This window comes from Pempheris klunzingeri, chromosome 2 (assembly GCF_042242105.1).
Source record: "Pempheris klunzingeri isolate RE-2024b chromosome 2, fPemKlu1.hap1, whole genome shotgun sequence".
Lineage (NCBI taxonomy): Eukaryota > Metazoa > Chordata > Actinopteri > Acropomatiformes > Pempheridae > Pempheris > Pempheris klunzingeri.
This window is the reverse complement of record NC_092013.1, coordinates 8,153,843-8,172,217: the sequence shown is the minus strand read 5'-3', so window position 1 is coordinate 8,172,217 and position 18,375 is coordinate 8,153,843. Positions and strand designations below refer to the sequence as shown.

The following is an 18,375-nucleotide window of genomic DNA, read 5'->3' as shown; positions in this document are numbered from 1 at the left end:
TATTATTCGTTGAAAAATTATATGGAGCAGATCAATACGTACTAATATGAAAATACAAAGGCTTTCTACTGAGACGTTAGTTAACCGATTAGCTGGTGAAGACAAATATTTTGTGATGATTATGCAAATAATAAATGATTGATAATTCATCCATCCATCCATTTTCTATACCGCTTATCCGCCAGGGTCACGGGGGGAGCTGGAGCCTATCCCAGCTGACTTCGGGCGAGAGGCGGGGTACACCCTGGACTGGTCGCCAGCCAATCGCAAGGCCACATACAGAGACAGACAACCTTTCACTCTCACACTCACACCTATGGGCAATTTTTTTAGAGTTACCAATTAACCTAATATGCATGTCTTTGGATTGTCGGAGGAAGCCGGAGTACCCGGAGAGAACCCACGCTAGCATGGGGAGAACATGCAAACTCCACACAGAAACACCCCGGGTTCAAACCGGGATTCGAACCCGGGACCTTCTTGCTGTGAGGCAACAGTGGTTAGCACTGTTGCCTCACAGCAAGAAGGTCCCGGGCAGCACCACCATGCTGCCCGATTGATAATTCATCAAATACAAATATGAACTATTGCTGATTTGCTTCCTTTTTTTCTATTTCAAATTTTGACAACTCACCAAAAAAAGTGAGTTTTAGACATTATTTCAGGCTCTGGTAAGCTGTCATCTACTTGACTCATTGATACATTGAAAAGATGAATCAAGAAGGATTCATTGGAAATAAAAAAATAACAGTTGCAACTCTAACCTTGTCTCCTGACTGGCATCACAGTTGTCCCGTTTTAAGAATGGTAACCTTTAAGCTAAAAATAACTGCAGGAGCACAAAACCGTTTTTGAGGACACTGAAGCCGGAGAAGGAGTGAAAACACCTTACATACGCTGCTTGTTTGTAACATCTCACCTTGCTCATATGGAGATTTGATGGAGATTCATGTAAATTCATGCACCGAGAATGGGCGATATTGAACATCAAAGTCGTCTTAACATCAAAGTCATTTAAAATCTATGAATGCATCAAACGTTGCTCATCGCTGGTTGTGCTCATTTTGTAATTCCACAGGTAGCAGCTGTGACTCCAGGAAATACCAACATGCACCTAAATCCCCTTCATAACATGTGGATTTCACCGCATGTCTTGATATGTTTTACATCAGGCTTCACAGTGAATTTCAAATCACACATTTCAAGCAATTGTAGCTTTGAGGACATTGTCAAAGCTGAGCAAGGGGGTCTGTTTTTCAAACAGGCAAATGCTACAAACAAAGGTTCAAGTTTAAGACACGCAGGGGCAAGATAGGGGCAAATTTAAAAAAAAAAGATGTGGGAGAGTAGAGGAGAGACACATGCAGGTATCGTATGAGCATGTAGAAGGCCAAAAACAGCCCCTCCATGTCCACTGATGACATGACTTTTGGCCGGTGGGTGTGAAGATAAGCTGCTCGAAAACCCCAAAAAAAGCAACAGGATTGAAGAGGCTTGAGACAGGGAGATGCACAATACCATAACCACATTCCCTGAGTAGTACGTCACATGCAGCATTCACCCTCGTTCAAGGTTTACACAGAAGAAGAGTCGCTGTACTCACTGGTTTCCCATTCCTGTGATGTGCAGTGGACAGAAGAAACACACACACATACACACGACCACGGTTAAACGTGACGAAATGACTCGCAGTTAGGGTGTCTGAGTGTGACAGACAACTTGAAATGGTGTTAAAACTTTTGGCAACACTTGCATACACACACACATGCACAAAGACTCACACACAGAAACAGATATTAAAACCAGACGTCTGATATCTGACAACGCTTGAAGCTCTCGAACACATCTCTGGACAAATCAGCTTGTTTCCACTACAAAAGTGCTGATAAGAAACTAACACACTTACATGTTGGTTCTCTTTTGTCTTTAAACACTCACAAATATTGATTTTGGCCTTCGCTACTACTATTTTATATCTCTGCAGACAATGTATGGCACAGCTCCAAACTGGGCTGCCAAGTTATGAGGAAAAGCATAACTCACGTTGGACCGCATTCCTGTTAAAGCAGACTCATTGCACAGGAAGCCAAATTGTTTTTGAAATGATTTGATTTAACTGTTTATTTCCTCAGGGTTTTTGGTGGTTGTCTAGCTGCGTCTGTGATCTCTTAATGCTGTCAGAGCTGCAGAAGTCAGGGATCCTCCTGATCAGTCTGGGATCCGGCCTGGAGACCAACGCTGAGCAGCTGCTTCAGATCACATTTCATACAGTATCATGCATTTTTGAAGGACAGTCAACCACTTTTCAAGCCTCTTAGCATTTATTATCGTTTACTTTTACTGGTTTTGGAAATGTGGGGTTTCTCAAGAATTTGTGGACAAGTAGGGAGATGCACATGAACCGCGGTGAACGCAGCTTAAAGACGCTGGAACCGGCATAACAAAACTCTATTTACATATTTAGAGCAACAAATAAGAATGATTAGATCAAACGGTTGCACAGATGCAGCGGTGGGTGAGTGTGCTGTTTAAAGTGCAACACATTTAAAAGCATGAACACACAAAAGAGAGAAAGAGAGAGAGAGAGAGAGAGAGAGAGAGAGAGAGAGAGAGAGAGAGAGAGAGAGAGAGAGAGAGAGAGGTGAAGAGGCAGTTTGTGACAAGAAAACTATCCCACTAATCTACGCCGTGGTTCCCTGAAGGACAGGATGCCTGTCCAAAAGTGAATGGGCCCTCTATCAATCAACCCCAGCACCCACTGGCTGAGGACCCACTGGCTGAGGACCCACTGAGGACAGATTTCCTACCAGCTGTCTGATTGGTCAGCTGGTGTCTGTGACGCACAACAAATCTCTTCTCAAAGTGAGCTTATTAATTGATAAGCAGACCTCTCCTTACATGATCCCGTAGACAGCAGAGGAGGAGGTGTGTGTGTGTGTGTGTGTGTGTGTGTGTGTGTGTGTGAGTGTGTGTGTGAGAGAGAGAGAGAAACAGAAATAGAAAAAGGGAAATGTGACATATTTACTAAGAATTTAATAATAACACCAGCAGGGCTCTCTCAGGAAATAGCCTAGAGTCATTTGCAGATGGATAAACCAGTCGAGTCCTACTGGTTTGTCTGGAAGAAGACAAGAAAGCTATCACTTCATTCCCTCGCATATTCATGTCAGTATCTGATGTTAGAAACTGTCCCCAGCTTCAGTTACATAGATCTCCTCTTGATGGCAACGAGAGCGCATCTACATAACCCGACTGACGGCTGCTGCTACAACTTCAGCCCCTCTCCTCTCCCCTAGAAATGAAGGGACTTGTAGTTTTAAAGTCATTAAATCTCCCTCCAGACAATGAGGAGCGGGGGTTTTTTTTGTTACGCGCCTGGAAACGTCAGCTACCTGCATGGAAACGAGCTGTCTCCTACAGAGAAGCAACGGTCCGACATTTATCCGGAACTAAAGTTTAGGTTGTGACAGCTCCTACCTCAAATCTGACAGTCGGTGAGGTCCAGTGTCCGGTATCCGTCCGTCCGTCTGTCTGTCCGTCTCTCCCACTCGGAGCGCTCTCAGGCGGAATCACTACTTGGCAACCCGACCAGCAGCGCTCCTCCTGACGTCACCCCAGGGCAGGACGGCCAGCGGACCAATCAGAGGCCGAGCTGTGGCGCACAGGTAAACAGTTCTGCTACGGGATTGGTCACCTCTCTCCACCACCCGTGACCCCCGTGCTGTACTTAAGGTAAAAGGCGTGAGGGACCGAGTTGGTGCCTGTGTGCAGCTTTGACAACAGTTTTAGTAAATTACAGATAAAAACAAGGGGGAAACATTGGTAAAACTAAACATAGAGCCGTTATATGTGATGACCAACTGTTTGTTGACAACTGTACAAATGAATAAATATTGATGAATATTAAACGCAGTAGTTGCAAAACTAATTTTATTAAATGTGGTTGTTGTATCCAGTACTGACATTAGATCAGAATCAGGTTTATTGTTTATTTATTATTACCACAACAATAGTTGTAACATACAGCAGTAGTCATAGTGACAATGACTGTGGATTTGTAGGTTGCTCTCAGTTTGGCCAGTGTTGATGTGGACAAAGACAGAGAGAGAAGTGACCCTCAGATCATCAACACTCTTTTAGGCTCATTTATTTGTGCATTTTATCATGCTGTAATTTCAGGCACAACATCTTGTCTATGTTTAGTGCTAGTTGTCTTTTATCGCCCTGTTCTTTAATTTGATTTAACTTTATTTATCGTTATATTTTATTCCATTTGTTTTTGCTTTTGTCTTGGTAATCTATATATTATGTATCTGGACAAAGTAGAGAGATATTTGTATCACAATAATGTATCAAACAAAACCAATATAACACATTTAGCTGTGAGCTGCTTTAAAATAAAGCCTAGAATAAACTCCACCCTACCAGGTGCACCCCGCTTGTGGTGGTCTATTGCGCCACCTAGTGGATTTAATGATCCCAAACAGGTAAAATGAACTTAATGGCAATTACCTGCCTGAAAATACATTTAATGTAGTAATGGACTGTGGTAGCTTGGTTGCTCTTAATGAGACAATAGCTCTCTGAAAACATGGTGTGTGAAATTCTGCATCCACATTTATCATCATGGATGATGAGTAAAATTAATTACATGATATTGATGTATGATTCATGCATGAGGGTGATTTAGCACTAAAGATAAAAATAAAGATACCATCGTGCATGCTATTCCTCCCAATATCATAAACGTGTTGCTATGAATGTCCCTTTGTAACAAGAATAACAAGTGCTCTCTCAAATGTTTGTGTTGTGCCATCGTAACATAGTGCTTTTAAATGGATTTACAGAGAAATGTGCCTCTGGCAGCCAATGTTTATAGTGACCATAACCCAAGATGTTTGCCTTTTTCACGACAGAAAGAGCACAGCTGCAACTTTAATTATCATATTGTTCATTTACATGCATCCAATCCAGGGCCTGCTATTGTGTGCGCTGGCTAAATTAAACGAAGCCTCAATAAAATTATTCACAACACCTCTTTTATTATTACACCAAGGCATTGTACTCCCTCACCCATTTATTAACAATTTTGCATCGTATAATTGTACAAAAAAAGAAGCAGATTGCAGAAGAAATAGAGTTAAACCTTTAAACCTCTACATTTTTAAATAAGGACTCAAATAAAAGCAGGAGTTTTGGCCTCTGGCTGCAGTTGCTCCAGTGTCCACAAGGAGCCGCGGGGTGGCGCTGTGCTGTGGCCGCAGCAGTGCTTCGTTCCGGGCGGACCCTCTCTGCGTGGTCGTCGGCAGTGAGCGGTCAGTTGCCTAGTGACGAAAAACTATCGACTGCTGGCGATTTCCTGCGTTTTCAAAATCTCATCGCTGGCACTCACCGAGCTAACCAAGGGCCAAGTTTTCACGGGCTTATCTCGTCTCCGCCACCGGAGGATGGGACGAAATAAGGCCGCTGGTGTCTTCTGGGACTGACGAGTAAAGTTTCAGGTCGCGATATGAAGCGTTTTGAAGAATAATGAGTGGCGTTAATTATATTTTCATCAGGGTCGTTGGGAAAGGCAGTTACGGGGAGGTGAACTTGGTGAAACACAAAACAGACAAAAAGCAGGTGAGAAAAGAAAGGTGTGTGAGTAGTTCAGTACAGCCCGCATCGGTTAAAATAAGCGCTGCCTGTAATTCTCTAAAATCCAGCAATGGTTCAACTATCTTAAAGTTAGCTTAAGTCGGCTAAATCCTCACAGGTTTGTTTACGCTCTTCCACGCGATGTTTTGATTTATGAAGCTAGCATAAAGTCATAATGCTATGTTAGTAGCGAGGGTTATGCTTTTTATATACGAGGTTTAATTAGCGTTTTTTTCTGTTAAATACAGCAATAATAATAATGGGATAACATTCATAAATCCAACTCCAACTTAAACATTTAAGTGTGTTAAAGGTGTATTTGTATCTACGGATTGATAACACTCAGTTTGACATTCTCCTGGTCCTTAAAGAGATCTTAAATGGTTTGAGATATAAGGGATAATTGTAATTTAACCATATCAACCTACAGAAGCTGTAACTGCATAATTAACTCACAATTAACACACTGACCATTATGGAGAGTTCTCCATCTCCTGGAGAAGACAGTTTGTATTTGGACTTTAAACAACAAAAATGATGTCAGGCACAGAGCTCCTGTGTCAGAATTTGTGGACCACAACTGTTGATAAGATAAGCAAACTCTGGTTTACATCAGTCATTAACTTTTGTTAAAATAATCTAATTATGTAAGTCTGAATGTGGGTTGGAAATGCTTCAGTTTCTCCATCTTATGGTGACTTTACATGTTTGATTTTTACTTCATATTCACAAATTTAGAAACACAACCATTGTGTGTTTTCCTTAATTTTCAATTCAAGGAGAGTGATTGTGCATTTTGATCTTTTTTTTTCTCCAGTATGTTATTAAGAAGCTGAATTTAACCACCTCCTCCAAGCGGGAACGGCGTGCTGCAGAGCAGGAGGCGCAGCTTCTGTCCCAGCTGAGACATCCCAACATTGTGACATACAGGGAGTCTTGGGAAGGAGATGACCGCCAGCTGTACATTGTGATGGGTTTCTGTGAAGGCGGTGACCTTTATCATCGACTCAAGCAGCAAAAGGGCGAACTCTTACCTGAGAGGCAGGTGGTGGAGTGGTTTGTCCAGATAGCCATGGCTCTTCAGGTAAGTTGTGAGATTGAAAAGTGACGACAATGTCAGGTCAGATATGATTTATTTTCTGTACAGGACTACTCAAAATCACTGTTGTACTTTTGCTTTGCAGTACCTGCATGAGAGGAACATTCTTCACCGAGACCTTAAAACACAGAACATCTTCCTGACAAAGACCAACATCATCAAAGTTGGGGACCTTGGCATCGCACGAGTGTTGGAGAACCAGAATGATATGGCCAGCACACTGATAGGGACCCCTTACTACATGAGTCCAGAGCTCTTCTCAAATAAACCTTATAACCACAAGGTATTTTGTTTGTCTGCTCTTACTTTGTGTGGTTTATTCACAAATGATCATAGGAACCGCTTTATAAATGAATGCTATTGTTTTTTCTAGTCAGATGTGTGGGCCCTGGGTTGCTGTGTGTATGAAATGTCCACACTGAAACATGCTTTCAATGCCAAGGACATGAACTCGCTGGTCTATCGAATTGTAGAAGGAAAGGTGGGTTTCATCTTTTTAATAACTGTAATTTATCGAATAGTCTGGTAAGGTTGAGTTGTAATGGTTTTATTCTCAATAAAACATTTATGCTTTTACAGGTGACAGCAATAATCTTTTTGCAAACAAATTGTTTATTGATCCAAGTTCAAGCTGTGGGTTTTTCGAACTTAAGCCATCTTGATGAGGAATTTAATAACCAATTCTCTTCTTGTTCATACGGCACTTTTCTTTCTCTGGACCCTGATAATCTAGAATGATTTATAACATTTCTCTCTGTCTTTCTCACCAGCTGCCACAAATGCCCAGTAGGTATGATCCCCAGCTGGGAGAGCTGATCAAGAGCATGCTGTGTAAGAGACCCGAAGACAGGCCTGATGTCAAACTTATCCTCCGGCAGCCCTACATCAAACGTCAAATCGCCATGTTCCTTGAGGCAACTAAAGAGTAGGTGTCGCTGACAGCAAGCAACCTTGGTGTTATTTTGATTTCTTTAAAGCTATTTATTTCATTCATACACCTTACCCAAAGTTTATGTGTCTTTTGCTGTCATTTCTTTCTCGGTATACTTCATTTGGAATAATTTTCTACAGATATTCATTTGCACCCCCTCCCTTTTTTGTTGGTGCTCTGCACAGTGAGCTGCCAGCACTAAGGACAATTTTTTTCTTGTTGTTGTTGTCGTTAATGTTAATGTTTCTTTTGGTTCTTACCAGAAAAACTGCCAAGTGTAGAAAGAAAGCTGTGGTCGGCAGTGGTGATTGTAGGGCCAACAGTGCATCGCCAGTGGTGACATCTCAGCCAAAACCTGAGAGAAGTCCTCAGCCTGAGTCTCTAGCCAGGGTGAAACGGGTGAGTGACTGCAGACCATGATAATGCACTGGCCAAACTTAAACAATGTTGGTTACAGTCAATGATAACAGTTTGGCAAAGCCCCGCAGCAATAAGGACCCTGAATAAGTTCCATTATTGTCCATTATTATTTGTTATCAATATGTGTGCGTAGATTTATTCTGGTCATCAAAGTAGTAAGTGGACGCTGTACTCAGGCTTCTTCGGTGCTGATGTCAGGCACAGACTCTTCAGTATTTATTTTACTCTTCATCCTCAGAAAGAAGAAAAATCACAGCAACGTAAAGTTCAGAACGGCTTCAGCGACTGCACTCCACTCCAAACACCTGTGCCATCCAAACCTTCCTCACCTGACGCTCTTAAAGCCAGCATTGCATCCATGGCGACCGTCAGCAACATTAATATTGATATCCAACAGCAGGAGGATGAGGACCTGGTGAAGAGACAGGTGCAGGGGCCTCACTCAGTTGTGCCACACCACCGGGCAGGTAATGAACCTGTGACCCACAGTGTGTACACAGACAGCAAGGGAAGAGAGAAACCAGATCCGTCTCCCCCTCCCTCCCCTGTTAAGCCCCCTCTGAAGTCTGTATCAGGTGTTGGCAGGAGGGGAGGAGACGAGAGGAAGGCATCCAATGGATTGTCAGACATTCATCCACAGGCCACGCCAAAACCTGGGGACACATTTTCTGTGTGTAGGGACAAGCAGACGTCAGATGATAATGATGATACCATGGAGTTACTCAAAGAAGCTGAGATGCAGAACCCACAACTACTAATGGAGAAAAAGGCTGATGTTAGTATCGCTGAGAAGAGACCTGCACATGAATCTAATGTAGAAAATCTCGGAGTTGTTGCAGAGGTGAATATAAACGACACTGTTACCCTTCTCAAGGGAGCTCCGACACAACACTATACCTCAGACATCCAAGTAAGTGCTCTTAGTAATAGAGCAGTATTTCTGGTTATACGTATTTGTTTATGTGTGCTAAATTCTGTATTTTTAGGAAAACCTAGAATCTACTGAAAAGCTGTTGGAGCCGTTCCCACTAGCACCAGTAAGCATTCACTCATTCTCTGAACTCTTGCCAGCATGAAGCCCATTAGAGACTGAATAACACCACTAACATCCTGTGTCACAAAGTGCTGGAAGTATGCCTGGTATTATAGGAAGTTTTTTACCACTGTGGAAAACATGTTATCGTGTCCGTTTAGGAGCCTCTTCAGGAGGAGCCTGCCTTACCAGCCAGTAAACCAGGTCTGACCGCTCCAGGCCAAACCCCCCTGTACTTTTCATCAGAGCCCTCAATCTCACAGCAGCACAGAGGGATGGATGTAAGACGGACACATGGCGAGCAGGACAAGGTAAAGATACAGCCACTGAGGCTGATTGAATCAACCTTTTTTTTGTTCTGATATATCTTAACCTTTTTCTTAATTCACTTCTTTTACTCTAAGCTGGCTGCTCCAAGACCTTTACCTCCACCTCCAGTTGAGAGCATAGCCGTGGAGGGGAGGAAGAGGAGCAGGAGGACCGGAGAGAGCAAGAAAGCTAGTGTAGCTACAACCTCCACATCAGTTAGTTCCTGTAAGGACGGACTGTTACCACTGCCACAGGTAGGAATACTCATCCACTCACACACTGTATACAGTCACATCACTGTAAAGACTGAATATCCACTTTGCCTAAGACACGACTTTTGTGTTAATAAAATAATAAGTTGTATCAGCATTTCTGCAAACTTAAAATTGTTCTGACTTTGTTATTTTTCCAATAAGTGTAATTTGAGGCTATAGTTGGATAGAAAGTTAACATTAAAAAGAGCTTCTGCCCTAATTGTTTTTGTGCTCATGGCTAATGGTTTTGGTATATCATTCTATTCTTGTTTAAATCAGCTGATGCAGTTTGATCAGTCACAGAGAAAAACAGAAATGGAGAGAAAATATGGGTCAATTTCATTTTCAGGATCGTCCTTTGTCCGCCAGAGAGAGGAGAAGACTGAGGCAGTCCCTGGAGAGTGCCAGCCAACCAGGTACTTACTGTTTGTTCCTAAACTAAACCGTAATGTTATAGTTGAATGTAAAAGAAAAACTGTAAAACTTATAGTCATATGAGGCTAATATAAAAAAAAAGAATAGTTAGTAGTTGATTTTTTTCTTGATTACTCTTTTGCTCTTTTCACAGTCTTTAGTGTTGTAAGAAGGGCATCTCATGATGTCACCTCCACCAAGGAGGAGCTCTGCAATGCCCCAGTTACCAGATCTGTTTCAGACATTATCACTGAGGCCAGCTGGAAGGTAGTGACACCCCATCATTGTGAGATTCAATTGAACTTTGTACAGTCGTTAAAAGGGAACTGCACTTTTTGAACATCCACTTGTGTGACAGAGTTTCTCTCAGCACCCTGAACTCTGACTGACTTGGAGCGTCCCTGTGTGACAGTGAATTTAAAACAGAGGCCTGTGTGTGTTTCATTACAGCAGGAAAAACTGCCAGAGCGAAGGTCAGATGAAGATGAGTGCAGCTCTTCCACAAGTTCCACAGAACGGTCAGAAGGAGACTGCAGGGAAAGGTGAGAGCGCACAAGACAGAAAATAACAAAGTGCACCTCACACCCGAACTCATCATTAGCTCAGGAGAGTCTACGTTAACATATTTGTTTCACATTGCTCGAGTAAATTTGCTTTATAATCTATGATTCATGGACCATCCGCAGGAAGAGTGAATCCAGCGACATGCAGGATTTAGTCCATATGATGACCCAGACGTTGAGAATGGATACTGGAGACGGCGTGAGCGTGGTGAAGGGAGGCAGATTTGGCTCTTCTGCACTGCCAGAATTTAAACTGAACACGAAGTACAGGGACACCCTCGTGCTTCATGGGAAGGCTCGAGAGGAAGCAGAGAACCTGTCACTGGGTGAAATACCAACAGGTTTGATACTTTGATTGAAACTGTGTTGCAATCAGTCTGCCATTCTGGAGCCTCCTTTTGTTTAACCAGCTCTTCTCTCCAAAAGGCTCCACGTCCGGTCCAGCCAAGATAAGGAGAGCCGTAGAACACCTGAGGACTGATGTGGTGAAGGGCCTGGGGGTCAAGCTGCTGGACAGAGTCCTGGAAATCATGGAGGAGGAGGATGAAATCAAACGAGAAGTATGACTTTAAAACAGTAAAACACATCACACCAAAGCGTACATACTGTGCCCATAGTACAACTGCTAACAATGTTCAGTAACTGTTGTTTTGTTCATTTGTGCACCATATTTTGCCAATATCAAGAGATATTGTGGTTTCCTTAAATGAAATACATTGTATATCAGGACGTACAATAGAAGTTACATAAAGAAATGGCTCGGAGACTTTCTAACACATTAGTTAATTCAATATTTGAATACTTTGTTAGAGTTCTGACATGTAAACACAGATACAAAGTCTTTGCTTGCACATAAACGGGCCCACTGAAAGTTAAACTGACTTCTTACTTCAAAATGAGTTGACCGTAAGATCAGCATGTACAATATTCCTTTTATATTACACTTATATTACATTATTAACCCGCCTATGCACAGCGTAATCAATTTGTCTTCAAAAATCAACACCCAGTTTTTGTAGAACTTACGGAGAGTTAATACACCCACCCTTTGTTTCCACAATGATCACAGTTGTCATCCCTTTTTCTCACTGCAGCTGTGTCTTCGTGACCAGATGGGGGATGAGAGGTACCAAACATATGCTGTGATGGTGAGGCAGCTGAAATTCTTTGAGGATATTGCCTTCAAGGTTTAGAAGAAACGCTGTGTGTATATGGGAGCATTTGCATTTTCATGACCTCACTTGTGAGACATTCACAAGACGCAGGCATCTTGACAGATCTGGTGTAACATGAGACTTTGTCTTTGGGAGAAATGTTTGTTTTCAAATAGAAAACTTGTATTTAAGTGAACACTGGTCAATATAGTTCACAAAGATACATTTGTTTCCTGCCTAAAGATGGTGTGCTTGTTTGGCGGTGCCATTTTGTTCCACCTGTCTGCATGCAAATGATCTTTTATTCTGGTAGGTTTTGTTATGGAATTGCCACAGAACAGCTGCCCTCATGCGAACTATCTTATGTAGATAATTGTGTAAAGCATTTTCTATTTTTTTTATATTACATTCTTCAAACAGAATTCGTTATTAGTCATTTTCAGGATACCTATGCAAAGTTTTTGAGTCATGTGAAAGCACTCCCTGTCTTTCTACATTCTGTAGTGTATAGTCATTTGTTTATTTATAATGTAGGACAGAACTTCAACAATTGTTTTACCTGTTCTGTATCTTTTGAATAGATCTCACTTCTGCTGCTGTACTGTATTTTCTTAACCACAGAATAATGTAGATATACTGTAGATACCAATGTTTGAATTGTTTCTAATAAATTGTAAATTAATTTTATTTGTTTATCTTCTATTATGTTGAGGTCCACAATAAAACACTAAATAAATGCAACTTTGTGCTCAGTAAGTCCTACAGAAATAAAGACAATTCTAAATACAAATGAAACATCTCATTCATAAAACATACAGTATCGGATGTTTATTATTTGGTCACAAGTATTTTTCTTGACGAGCACAGTATCAAGTTTTTTCCCCAAATGCTTCAAATGTGAACCGTGAGACAAAAATTCTAAATCATTTCCAATATAAAAAGGATGTATTCACAGCCAGGCGGGGTTCAGTCTGAGTTATTTGTGCTTTTTCTTCTTGAGACTTTCCTGAGGTTTTTGGCTGGACTCCCCGCTGGTCTCTGGTATGAGTGGCTGCCAGGACAGAGGATTCTGTCTGTACATGGGCCATGGAGGCAGGGTCAACTACAGTCAAGGAAAGATACAGAATAAATGATGCAATGATGGCTGTTTATGCTTCAAATACAAAGCCTTTACATTGTTAACAGCTTTGTCTTGTGTTAACAGACAAGTGAACCCCCAGTTAATTAAAATTTATCTATAAACAGTTCCTTTCCCCATGAATAAAGCAGACAAAAATACAAAGCAAATATAAATAATAATAATGACAAACTTACCACACAGGACACAGCAAAACCAGCTAAGACTATGTACACTGTCCACCCAAACTGTTCAATGATCAGACCATACACGAATCCAATCACCTGGAAGGAACACACAAATGATATAAGTGAACCTGAATGCAGGTAAAAAAAAAAAATTGGATTGCTGGTTTGCACGTGTTATGGTCATTTACCGCTGAGATGAGTATAATTCCTTGGAAAATCTGTTCAGCCAACTTCTGGCCTTTATAATCCTGCAACACAAAACACGGAGAGACACCATGTAGGCCACATTAATAACACAAAGTCAAGTTCAGTACATATTAAGGTGAGGAGGGTACTGCGGGGCCACCTGAGCGTGAAAGGTAGCTGGTGGAGCTTGTGTTGTTGCCTGATCGCTTTGTTTACAGTTACATTAATATTAAGAGCAGGTTAAATATCGCGAGAGATACAGACGAAATAGTAGCAAATAAATAACGCCTGGTGACTTGGGTTAACTTTGTATTTCACATGTAGCCATACATGTTGTATATCTGACTCTGCTACATGTTAGCGTTAGCTAGCAGCTGTTACCAATGTAACGGTAGTTTAGCTTTCGTTAGGAATTAACGCTTGAATGAAGGGCAAGCACGACTATACAAATCGAATACGATAATCATCTCTTACCATGTGCGTGGGAATGGACTTGAAAAAAGAGAGCATCTTTACGCTTGAGGTGGGCAACAAGCATAGAGGGACAGAAATTTCCGAAGCAGTTTGACTTCCGGTTTGAAAAAGAAACGTCGTATTATGAAGGACCCTTCCGGAGTGTTATGAGTTGAGGTAGCCGCTCTGCTTCACACATAAATAACAAGGATCCGCAAAAGTTGCTACACGCTGTTGCTAAATGGGATTTGGAAAGCTTTGCCTGACTAAATAACTGCCCGTCAATATGTCCGGCTACTTTTTGAGATTATATTTTAAACACAATTTTTTAACATTGTATCTTCATATATTTAATCAGCTGTACGTACTAAAATATAATAATAATTATCTATTGTATTTATTTTTTTAAGCAGATGTAATTTTAGAATCAGGCAAATACAAGGGCATCTATTACTACGTGCGATTGTGATAGTGTATAAACTTGTTGATGTTGAGTTGGCAGTTTGGCTCCAACGTGAAATTACTTTTGCTGTCCCACTGGGATTTTATTTTTTAGAGCTGACTTCGCCTGCGCTGTACATATTTTAGATTAAAGCACAGAAACACGCCGTTAAAAGCAACAAGTTTTCTGACGGTCCCTGCTGTGTGTTTATACGCTGCTGCAGTAATTCGGGGTCACCTCAGTCCTCATTAGCTAGCCAGCTAATACATCTTAGGCTACACTCAGGTCAACTTTGAGGTTTTTTAAAACCTGCTTTTATTGTTCATTTTCATCTGCTGGAGGGACGAATGAAGTCGCTGCCATGACACTAAGGAGAGGTGAGTCCGTTTGGATGAAGCTGTTTCTTATTTGGATCTCTGAAACATGTCGTTTGTGATGTCAACTTAGTGCAGTGTGGATGGAAAACAATTAATAGAAACTGATGGAGGACTAAAATTGAGTGCATTTTACATCCAACAATGCTTCCCATCTAGTTTGTGGCTTTCACGGTTCTCACACTCACACACCTTGTGGACCTCAGTTATTGTTAATATCAGCTCTTCACTGTGTCTTTCAGTAAACGTGGTCATCCTTGTGCTGCTGGCTGTGGCCTTCCTGATCATAGTTCAACGAAACCTCCTCAACCTCAGTGACTTTTTACACAAGGAGAACCCAGGTCTGTTTATCTTTGTGCTTTACAGCACATTGTCAGCTGCTCTGTGCCTTAGAATATCTGGAGCACTGTGAACACCTCATCAGAGAAACTCTGCTGTGCATTAATATAAAAACATGTCTTCATACAGATGCAGGGATGATCCTCCCCTTTGAATCCGAGTTGTCTCCAGACCTCAAACTGGAGTCCGTGAGGAAAGGAGAGGAGATCCCCGTCGTCATCGCTGCTGCTGAGAAAAGACTCGGTGCTGTTGTTGCTGCCATGAACAGTGTCTACCAGAACAGTAAAGCCAATGTCGTCTTCACAATAGTGACCCTAAATGACACAGTGGATCACCTCGAGTAAGAAAACAAAGCCTGTCTCGCTACATCATGCATGCCATTTCATTGCCTTGTGCATATTGATACAAAGATAGGATGAATTTGAGAAACATTAATCATATTTGATTGTAGTAATCGTTATCTGACATGTTCTTTTCTCTGTTTTTACCAACAGAGTGTGGCTTAGTAAGACAAGGCTAAAAAACATGAAATATAAGATAGTTATTTTCAAGCCTGAGCTCCTCAATGGGAAGATATCTAAAGATCCGCAGAAGCTGGATGCTGTAAATCCTGTGAGTCAACTTAATGTTTAATCACCAGAATAAACATTCATGCTACTGTTTACTTAAGTTTGTCTCTTGCCAACTGTGCTTCAATGGTCTATTCCTCAGCTGACTTTTGCCAGGTTTTATCTACCTTTATACATACCCGAGGCGGAGAAAGCTATCTGTTTGGATGATGATGTCATTGTACAAGGTGAGACATCACTATAAAGGGAAGGGAATTACCATAGCCATAAACTTAACAAAGACTATTTTACAACTATTTGACATTCAGAAAAATCATTTTCCATGCACCATTTCACATATTAACTCCCAGTGCTTGTTCTGTTGGATCTCAGGAGACATTCAGGAGCTTTACGAGACCAACCTCAAACTAGGACACGCTGCTGCCTTTTCAGATGACTGTGATTCGGCCTCTGCTAAGGGCATCATTCGAGGGGCTGGGAACCAGGTGGGTATATCTTTGCGTGAGCAGACTATTTTAGAGGTATCATGATGTGGACTGTTTCTTTCTGAATATGGTGACACATGATTAAATAGTGATTTTTTTTACCAATAGAATAACTATATAGGTTTCCTGGACTTCAAGAAGGAGGCTATAAAGAAACTGGGGATGAGAGCCAACACATGCTCCTTCAACCCCGGGGTCATCATCGCCAACCTGACCGAGTGGAGGAACCAGAACATCACCCAGCAGCTGGAGCACTGGATGGAACTCAACACGCGGTCTGTTACTCACACTGGTGAAAAGATGGTTGAATATGAGGCAGTCTTTCCTTCTAAATATACACAAACTGAAGGCAAAAATCTATATTTTTACCATCTTACATTCATTTAAGTAAACTGTAATCTCGTGCACTCCATTTGTATTAATCTGAATTTGTTGACTTCCAAAGGGAGGATCTGTACAGCAAGACACTGGCAGAGAGCATCGTCACCCCCCCACTTCTCATTGTTTTCTACAAACGTCACTCCGCCATCGACCCAATGTGGCACGTCAGGCACCTCGGTAAGTTCTGCTTAGTCGCTGATAGGAAACCAGAGTAGAGTTTTCAAATCCAACTGATTTAACACACAGACAGTCCTGAACAATTAATTATTACTTCTCTGGGAGGTTTTTGTGACACTTTAAACTCTATAAACGCATATCTGCATATGATAAATATTCACCTGAAGCTGAACATGTTAATATATATCAAATACTTGTGTAGCAGGGGTATTCTGAGAAGCTTTTTATAGAGTTTTTAAAGGAATGGTTCAACATTTGGCCTGGAGTCTTCTCAAAATGTTGCACTGTTCCTTTTAACAGACTTTTTGAGGTCATCCTCCTGTTGTACAAATATCTATTCAATTTAACTACCAAAATAATTTTTAATTAACAAGTATTTTTGGTGACATATTTTTGTATTACATTATCACAAGGTATGCAATACAATAGCCAGTATGACATGCTGTACATTTAAATTATGGTGGTGTTTTTCCAGGCACTACAGGTGCTGGAAACCGCTACTCAGCACAGTTCGTGAAAGCTGCCAAACTCCTCCACTGGAATGGACACTATAAGCCGTGGGGGAGAACTTCCTCCTTTTCTGATGTGTGGGACAAGTGGTTCATTCCAGACCCCACAGGAAAGTTCCATCCTGTGCGAAGACACACTGGGGACAAATAGGGTGAGAAAATGTGGTTTGCAGGAACTTTTGACCCGCCAAGCCAGCCCTGTCCCAGCAGGACCACACCTCGCGATACCTCAGGAATTAAGTCAGGCCTTTCCACTTGCCAGCCCTGGACTTGAGTTCTGTGACCCTCTGCACACGTAGACCTGTGTACTCTCACATTCCCTTGAACACAGAGAACTGACCTTTATTCTACATCCTGTGTGTCTTATTATTGCTTGGGGCTAATATTTAATTTTTTCAGTCCAGAAACTCAGTGCCCCTGAGATTGTTTTGACTTGTGCTTTGCAAAACATTCTGATAAACTGTTGAAAGCGGATTGTTTCACTAAAGAAGCTTAGATGGTTTTCCTCCCAATAATTACAGCAGCATGTCATCCTGAACTTAAGACGTGTTGAATTTGAAAGGTATGACCTCACTACAGAGGTATGCAACATTCCCAGTCAGCAGTAACGTGTCAAGACAAGTATGTACAATTAATTCATCCTCAACATGATGGAAGGAGGTATGTTTACATGCAGCTTAATGCTTACATACTTTATTTGCATATTAAAGCAGTTCATAGTGACCTCGCCTAGAACAGTGTATTACAGTCCACACCACAGTTTAAGTGGTTCAGACTCGCTCCCCTCCAGTTGTCAGTGCAGTCTGACTCTTATTAGCCATGCAGACGCCTGATGAGGTTACCTCAATTCAAAGCTTCCTGTGGAAATTAACAGAGGTCTGTGTTTAATCCAGCATCTCCTTCACCATCAGACAGAAAATGCTGTTTAACTCACTCACCTCTATAACTCTGTTTTTCTGAATTGACAAACATGAATTGTTAATCCAGTGGAACTATAGTTAATTGCAGTCAATTTGAGGGTGAGTTGCCACTTGTTTTGTTGTCCCACTTACCATCTGTGCCATAAATGAACACTAATTCAACACCGTCCCGTCTCCTGCTCAGCTGTTAGTGTGGTTTTTTAATGACTTTATATGCAGACCACTAAACTGCACCTCTGCAGAAACTGAAGAACATTTGCATAAGTTTCTCATGCTTTTATCCCTGTCAGGATTTTTATACACACTGAAAAGTATTCATCCTCTTGGTGTAAATATATCATCTTTTGTATAGTACATTAAATAAGTATTTATCATTTAAGTTGTGTGACTTTCTTCCAACTATCTGGAATGAAACTGGTAT

At 41.4% G+C, this 18,375-nt stretch overlaps 4 protein-coding genes across 4 annotated transcripts in view; 2 read left to right on the top strand and 2 right to left on the bottom strand.

The window, feature by feature from the left end:
* Window positions 1-3,559, bottom strand: part of camk1b (calcium/calmodulin-dependent protein kinase Ib) — a 38,367-nt gene extending 34,808 nt beyond the window's left edge. Inside the window, exon 1 of the mRNA XM_070852190.1 lies at window positions 3,478-3,559. The gene's annotated coding sequence lies outside the window, so the exon portion shown is untranslated. The remainder of the gene's footprint in view (window positions 1-3,477) is intronic.
* A 1,837-nt stretch (window positions 3,560-5,396) lies between these two features.
* nek4 (NIMA-related kinase 4) lies at window positions 5,397-12,494 on the top strand. Its single transcript, XM_070846016.1, has 16 exons — window positions 5,397-5,622; window positions 6,455-6,721; window positions 6,822-7,019; window positions 7,110-7,217; window positions 7,507-7,661; window positions 7,931-8,066; window positions 8,326-8,997; window positions 9,074-9,124; window positions 9,282-9,437; window positions 9,519-9,683; window positions 10,033-10,099; window positions 10,252-10,364; window positions 10,548-10,639; window positions 10,784-11,001; window positions 11,087-11,220; window positions 11,755-12,494. The coding sequence occupies exons 1-16, from the start codon at window positions 5,530-5,532 to the stop codon at window positions 11,851-11,853; spliced, it is 2,724 nt and encodes a 907-aa protein (XP_070702117.1). The 5' UTR covers window positions 5,397-5,529; the 3' UTR covers window positions 11,854-12,494.
* Window positions 12,495-12,627: 133 nt separating this feature from the next.
* On the bottom strand, window positions 12,628-13,902 carry spcs1 (signal peptidase complex subunit 1). Its single transcript, XM_070848570.1, has 4 exons — window positions 13,780-13,902; window positions 13,308-13,367; window positions 13,129-13,215; window positions 12,628-12,916 (listed from the first exon to the last, which is right to left on the bottom strand). Exons 1-4 carry the CDS (start codon window positions 13,813-13,815, stop codon window positions 12,791-12,793), a joined length of 309 nt encoding a protein of 102 aa, XP_070704671.1. The 5' UTR covers window positions 13,816-13,902; the 3' UTR covers window positions 12,628-12,790.
* A 344-nt stretch (window positions 13,903-14,246) lies between these two features.
* On the top strand, window positions 14,247-18,333 carry glt8d1 (glycosyltransferase 8 domain containing 1). The gene is made up of 9 exons (XM_070844000.1): window positions 14,247-14,577; window positions 14,817-14,915; window positions 15,043-15,253; window positions 15,408-15,525; window positions 15,625-15,709; window positions 15,855-15,967; window positions 16,076-16,242; window positions 16,413-16,525; window positions 17,001-18,333. Exons 1-9 carry the CDS (start codon window positions 14,562-14,564, stop codon window positions 17,183-17,185), a joined length of 1,107 nt encoding a protein of 368 aa, XP_070700101.1. The 5' UTR covers window positions 14,247-14,561; the 3' UTR covers window positions 17,186-18,333.
* Window positions 18,334-18,375: the final 42 nt, after the last annotated feature.

Bases quoted from the DNA above. Each gene is read 5' to 3' on its own strand.
- nek4 (XM_070846016.1), top strand. From the start codon at position 5,530: ATGAGTGGCGTTAATTATATTTTCATCAGGGTCGTTGGGAAAGGCAGT. The intron at 6,722-6,821 runs GTAAGTTGTGAG...TTTGCTTTGCAG, and splicing joins AGATAGCCATGGCTCTTCAG to TACCTGCATGAGAGGAACAT. The intron at 8,998-9,073 runs GTAAGTGCTCTT...CTGTATTTTTAG, and splicing joins ACTATACCTCAGACATCCAA to GAAAACCTAGAATCTACTGA.
- spcs1 (XM_070848570.1), bottom strand. From the start codon at position 13,815: ATGCTCTCTTTTTTCAAGTCCATTCCCACGCACATG. The intron at 13,368-13,779 runs GTAAGAGATGAT...TTTGTGTTGCAG, and splicing joins AGTCCATTCCCACGCACATG to GATTATAAAGGCCAGAAGTT. The intron at 13,216-13,307 runs GTAAATGACCAT...TGTTCCTTCCAG, and splicing joins GAATTATACTCATCTCAGCG to GTGATTGGATTCGTGTATGG.
- glt8d1 (XM_070844000.1), top strand. The intron at 15,254-15,407 runs GTAAGAAAACAA...TTTTACCAACAG, and splicing joins GACACAGTGGATCACCTCGA to AGTGTGGCTTAGTAAGACAA. The intron at 15,526-15,624 runs GTGAGTCAACTT...TCTATTCCTCAG, and splicing joins AGCTGGATGCTGTAAATCCT to CTGACTTTTGCCAGGTTTTA.